At 36.2% G+C, this 6905-nt stretch overlaps 1 protein-coding gene across 1 annotated transcript; it reads right to left on the bottom strand.

Moving 5' to 3' along the window:
- Positions 1–1126: 1126 nt before the first annotated feature.
- Positions 1127–2065, bottom strand: LOC125177257 (olfactory receptor 52A5-like). Its single transcript, XM_047879406.1, has one exon. It carries the CDS (start codon positions 2063–2065, stop codon positions 1127–1129), a length of 939 nt encoding a protein of 312 aa, XP_047735362.1.
- Between the last annotated feature and the right edge of the window lie 4840 nt (positions 2066–6905).

Here is a 6905-nt window from a genome sequence, read left to right as displayed (position 1 = left end):
AACGTTAATAGTGAAAACCCCATACAATTTTGTGTGTGACAGATGACCAAGTCTCCAGGTGAAACATTTATTCCAAAATCTGAACACATTAATATAATGAAGTTGCTACTTTTTGCCCTCATAAATTCTGATACTATATTTCATCAACCAAACACAATGTGAACATATCAGGTTTATATCAAAGCATGATGTGAACATGCACTACCCAAGAGTTAGGATATAGAATGAGAGAGAGGGTCGAAATCTACATCTCAAACTGTTATATCATTAGGCCATCGTCATGCATCTCCCTTACATAGTTGTCGTGACCAGCCTGATGACTTTTACATTTAAATTTTTTATTTATTTTATTATTATGATTGCTATAATAAAGTTATAAAACTTGCTATTTAAAATATTATTTTGCTTATTTATAAGGTCTTACCACAAAACAAGCAAGTAAGCTCACTGCTAATCATTCCACATTTACTTCATTTGTCTTCAGTTCAAATTTCTCTATTGGAATGTAATGTATTTAATAAATATATTATATATGCCCCCATAGAAGGCTGTGTGAAATACTATGGGGGGAAAGAAGAAATTATGATTACATTTTGATACATAAATTAAAAATCTCAATCTGCACTTAATGCTTAATTCATGATCACTCAGTAAAGAACTTTAGGATGACAAAGTGTGATCATAAATGATAGTAAATAAATGATAGATTTAGTTTCATATACATTAGTATGATAATATATTAGACTGAATTTCTTATGTAGTAGCAAAAAGGCCATTTGATGTTTGTAAACAGAGGCCAAATATTAATATTTAATTTGATTTTAAGAAATGTCTGTCTTAGTGACTGAGGGCTGATTGAGCTTCAAAAATGTATTCATAACTTTGTCTGTCATGTGTGGGCTAGATATGATTATCTCTGTGTGTTTCAGTTAATTTTGTATCTAAAACAAGTGAAAATTTTGAAATAGGAGTCAGAGCCTTACTTTCTTGAATGCAAAACTATAATTTTATATTCCTGTGCACAATGAACTTGAGAAAACATAGACTTTCATCAATGTTTTTTTCACTGTTTTGTGGTTGTTTTTGTTTGAAATAAAGTAAGATAGTGAGAAATCAAAATGGGTCCTTAGAGTGAAAAAATCTTGGACAACCGATCTCGAATCTGTTTGGTTTTCACCCCATACACAATAGGATTGAGCAAAGGAGGGACAAGCAGATAAAGATTGGACAGAAGAATATGAATGTAGGGTGGAATGTGGAACCCGAACCTGTGTGTAAAGAAGGAGAAGAAACCCAGGAGATAAAACTCAAGGAAGACACAAATATGGGCAATGCAGGTGTTAAAGGCTTTGAGCCTAGATTCTCTCTGAGGCAGATTGAAGACAGTTATAAATATTCGGATGTAGGAGAGTATGATAACAATTATGTCAAATCCAAGTATAATGAAAGCCACAAACAGGCCATAGATCTTGTTGATTCGAATATCTTCTGCTGCCAACTTCACGACGGCCATGTGCTCACAGTATGAATGGGAGACCACAGTGGTCCGGAAGTGTTTCAGCCGACATTTGATGAGGATGAGACATGGAGCTGAAAACATGACTGCTCTGAGTGTCACTGCAACCCCAATCTGAGTGACGAGTTGGTGGGTAAAGATGATTGCATGTCTCAGGGGATCACAGATGGCCACATAGCGGTCCAGGGCCATGGCCAGCAGAATTCCTGATTCGATACACTGGAAGGTGTGGATGAGCCACATCTGAAAGAGACAGGCATCGAAATATATGTCTGGTAAATGGAACCAGAATATTCCTAGCATTTTGGGTAGGATGCAGGTACTGAGAGCAATGTCTGTTGCTCCAAGCATTGCCAGAAAGAGGTACATGGGCTCATGGAGACTGCGTTCCGATTTGATGATGACCAGGAGCAGGCAATTCCCAAACAGAGCAGTGATGTACATGGCACAGAAAGGAATTCCAATCCAGAACTGCACAGATTCCAAGCCAGGGATCCCGACCAGTGTCAGCACTGAGGGCATGAAGACTGTGCCATTGAGTTTGAGCATGTTGGTTTTAGAGACTCTTGGTTTAGAGCTTCTGATTCAAAGTGCCAGTATGCATTGAGTGTCTGTCTGCTGTTTTCTCTTCTCACTTGCATTCATACAATCAGAGGCTGAGTGTGGTTTCAATGGCAGTTTGTCAGACATACTCATTTCTTGATGGGACAATTAAATGCATCCAGGAATGCAGACACAGGCTCCCTAGATGACTTAATCTTGGATAGGATTGGGGAATTTAACTGATGTTCTATGTTAAACTTCTTTCTTGTTTTTTTAACCAAATAAGTTTAAAATCTTTCAGTCAGGCAGTCAGGAGTAAAATAACAACAATAACAACAATAATAATAATGAAACACTCTTGAGGAGCTATTCTCTCTCTTAGGCAAACAAGAAGTCATGAAGTGGGGACTTTGACCTCAGGAAGCAATGATCTGCCTGTGGCAATGCCACATGACAAGCTGTAGTGTAAAATTATGCATATGGAGCATGTAAAAAAGATTACAATGGTGTATTTAGAATCTGCCTTTATCCCAAAGTTGGAATCTAAGGAAATATTCTGAAAAAAATGTAGATAAAATTTGATATTTGATAAATAATTCTAAATAAAAATAAAATTTACCATGACAAAGCATAAATAAGACAAACTTAAGTTAGACTAAAGTGTTTTACAAGATTTGCTCATTGGAAAATTTATTTCTCATTTGAAAATTGAACTAGGGATATTTTTTTCTGATTGAATAAGAGCCCCAAATCAAATATTTCTCTGATTATTTCATCAAGAAGTTTTTCTATTATTAAAATAACATTTCCATTTTCATATGTATATAGGAAAACTGATCTTAATATTATTTTATTAAAATAAATCAGGAAGTATCAAAACCATTGAACATCTATACTTCAAATATATATACTATGCAATAGTAAATAAGTAATTATATTTTTTCAGTGGGATTCAGGCTATGATATTATTTCTAATAAAAAATAACCAATTTTGGCACCTGGATGGCTCAGTCAGTTAAGTGTCTGACTTGGCTCAGGTCACGATCTCACAGTTCATGGGTTCTAGTTCGTGTCAGAGCCTGGAAACTGCTTCGGATTCTGTGTCTCCCACTCTCTGTGCACCACCCCCCCACACTCACGCTCTGTCTCTCTGTGTCTCAAAAATAAATAAACATCAAAAAATTTTTTTAAAATAACCAGTTTTAGCATATTTCTAATGAGTCACCTTTGGGAACTGTTACCCAGCTAGGATCCCTGTACTCTGCCATCATTCTGCTCTGAAAGTGGCAGAACATGTTTTAAATTTCACGTGTGCAGGCAATTCCCCTATTTAAGCGTTAGTGTAATTTTTTTAAAGTTTATTTGCCTCTCACATACTGAAAGTAGGCACAATATTAATTTGGAATTAAGTTAATTTCAACATCTTTTTACTGAATGCCTTTTACGAAGATGAAGTTCTGTGCCAAGATCAGGACAGCCAAACAACAAAGGTACAGAACTCACTTGTATCAGAACATGAGACTGAACTTGTTTGACTATCTTGGGGTTCCGTTTTCACACTGGGATATTTGGCCCTATGGTTCAACTATACCCTGCATCCAGTTCCTGGGTTTCTAACCTCTTGCTTAATGATAAAAAATCACTTTATAGATATTTGCAATAGCTATTCCTGGCCATTCCTCTAAATAATTTAATTCTTCTCTAAGAGCCTCTACTCCAAGGGGTCCACCGAGGCAAGATGTAGATATATGAACATTTTGACAAAATTTATTCTCTCATTTGCTGAATTTCAATGAAAATACAATGCTAAGTCTTAACTTATATTCCTTTGGAAGGTACAAAAAATGTGTATATATATGCAAAAGCTAGGTGGTCTTCTTCAAGATTATCTCTGTATTGAAAAATCAATTTAATTGAAAACCCCACTTGTGTGCTGCTCTAAGCATTTGCTTAGGTGATTACTAGGTAATCCAGGATTGAAAGAACTCCTTAGTCACTGATATGTGGTCATTCAATCAGTTTAGATCTCAGATATGTCCAGAATCTACAGACAGGAACCACTTGTAAACTCTCTGGATTGATCTAATTATTCTGTTCCTGACATTTGGTATTGCTCTTACTCACCCTTACTTTCCTAATCCTGACTATTCAATTCCCACCTCATCACACACACACACACACACACACACACACACACACCATTATCTAGAATATTTGTTCAATCAGGCACATTTTAATTATAAGTATATGATGTACTGATTTTTTTTTTCTCTCTGAAGTGAGAAGAAGAACTTAGTTTCCAAGGAAACTGTCTTCTCACCAGTCCATCTTTACTTTTTCACACTTACTGAGCCTTTTGGTGTCTCCGTCAGCTGTGACAGAGCACAGTTGGGCTATGACCACAACATACAAGAGTCAACAGTAGCTGAAGGAGGCTTTGCTCTGAGGATGACTTAATGCCAAAGGGAAAGTTGATTTCTCCTCTGATGGGGATATATTGCACCCCAGCATCCTAGAATCTTATGTTTGGGAAGTACTCTATAAAGCTTCACAATTGATTATATGATTCCTCATGGAACATTTGTTTCTGACCACTTGGCCTCTTAGTGCACTATTAATTCTACCAAAAGGTGAATGTCTAAGGAGTCAGTTTATATTTTTATAAAATTACTTAGAGAGATAGATATATTAAATGACTGTTTCTCCAACTATCTTCTTGAAGCCTGCAATCCCACCCAGTGTGATGTTTACTTTTTACTCAATTTGGGTGAATAGAGATTTTCTTCCTTCAACAGGCTTGTGCAAAATTATTTTTGGGGGCATCATGGAAACCCCATTGTAAATGAAACCAAATTCCATCCACCACAGTACTCCCTCAGTCCTTTAAGGGCTATAAATTCAAAAGCTTTGTGTATTTGTTTGCTTAAAATCACCACTCCTCTTTACTGACTAAGGAATACACCAATCTCTCTGACCATATAGATCTCCTTCATTAATTCTCATTTTCAAGCCCCAGAACCTCACAGAAATCCTTAATGTGAAACCCATATTCTCACTGGTTACCGTTGCTGCCATTACCACCTCTTGCTGATTCACATTTCTCTCACGTTTTACTCATGCTATAATGCATTAGCTGCTCCTTTGCTACCTGTCACCACATCCTTGCTCCTTTCACTGTCTACCCCCCTGTGCCTGAATATCTCACATTATAATCTATATATTCTGTTTTTCCAACAGAGAAGCTTAATGATATTGGAGAAAAAATCACGATTCTGGAAGGATTCCCATGAAAATCCTGTAGCTTTTAATTCCCTGGCTGATATCCAGCCATTTCTATTCATTCACCCCCACCCCCCTCAACTCTATAAATAGCTCCTCTCTCTTGATGGTAAGATGTTGGTTACAATGTTACAAACTCTCACTTCTTTTCCTCTGGCATCCTTTACTCCAGCAGAAAGGGAAGCTCTTCTCTGGCAGCTACTATTCCTAATTATATTCTCTTCTAAACAATTAGCTTTTTTGTTTGTTCATTAGCTTTCTCCCCAAACCCTGTATTTTCTTTTCCTTCTGACATATGGGTTTTTTTTTTATGTTACAGGTTTAAACACATTTTGTTATAATATGTGTCATGGTTTCCTCCTGCTAACGTTCTCTATCTTATTCTAATTGCCACTGTAATCCTTCCATGAATCACTATGACGAGCTGTATTTCTTAAATCAATAAGTGATTTTCCACACCATTCTCATAAACCTTTGTATCCATAACTCTTTGAAGTCCATTTTTTCTAGAAAAAATTTAAATGGCACTTCAATGAAATTATGATAAATTTTCAGAAGACTCTGTTGATATTTGTTCGGTAGTCATTATATTTTCTCTTTGAAATGCGTTTTTCATTTCTGTGTCACATTCTAACCTATTTTTCTTTCTGTCTCAAAATACCTTCTCCTTGTTGCTTTGTTTGACTCCCTTTATATTATTGATGCCACAACTTCCATTAATAACTGTATTCCTCTCCATGGATCTCTTTCTACTCATTCTATATATCCCTCTTGTCCAGAAATATTACTGAATCCATAGTTTCAATAACCACGGATTAAGAGTACATAACTATCACCTCTCCATAAATCTAACCTAAAGACAAGACATACTCATTAAATCCCCTGTGTAACAGTCCCAGCTGTGGTGAAGGTCCTCTGTTTCAGGGAGCAGGGAGAATTAGTGAAAAATCTGATTTGGGTTTTAGATTTATGCATCTTTATTTAATCCAGACTTGCCAGTCACCTAGCCAATATACCTCACTAGGTTCAGGACTCTTGTAACTAGAGCTTTTATTGCGCATAGCTGGAGATGGTGGGGGAAATCCTAAATTCCTGTAGAAGAAAATAGAATAACTAGCCATCTTTCAAATCCAGCGGTATATTCAGTGATGAAATGCTTAGGAATAGGCAACTTCCTAATTTCACTATTTCCATATGTGCTATTAATATTATTGCTAACTCTCACTGAATCACCCTTGCAAATTTATCAGTCACGTTGAAACATATGCTAGAATTCTGCAAAGTAATTCATTCCTGTGCTTCTATCATTTCCTTCAGGTTTTCTCCTACCCTTCCTGGTCTTTCTTGTCTGCCAAATACTTATTATTAAACTCTCAACTCAAACATCACCTCCTCTGTGAAGAATTGTGTGATGTTATAAACAAAATTCAAAATTCTTCTTTTATGCCCCCAACATATGACTATTTATTAAATACATCACAGTAGGAACTAATTAGTATTTTACTTCCCCCTCCCCCAATCTATTTAACATCAGAAATGCATGAAACTTAATGGAGATGCAAATTCA

This window comes from Prionailurus viverrinus, chromosome D1, assembly GCF_022837055.1.
Source record: "Prionailurus viverrinus isolate Anna chromosome D1, UM_Priviv_1.0, whole genome shotgun sequence".
NCBI lineage: Eukaryota > Metazoa > Chordata > Mammalia > Carnivora > Felidae > Prionailurus > Prionailurus viverrinus.
This window is presented reverse-complemented; position numbering and strand designations above follow the sequence as displayed.

Excerpts from the sequence above, each read along its gene's own strand:
- LOC125177257 (XM_047879406.1), bottom strand. The coding sequence starts at position 2,065 with ATGCTCAAACTCAATGGCACAGTCTTCATGCCCTCAGTGCTGACACTG.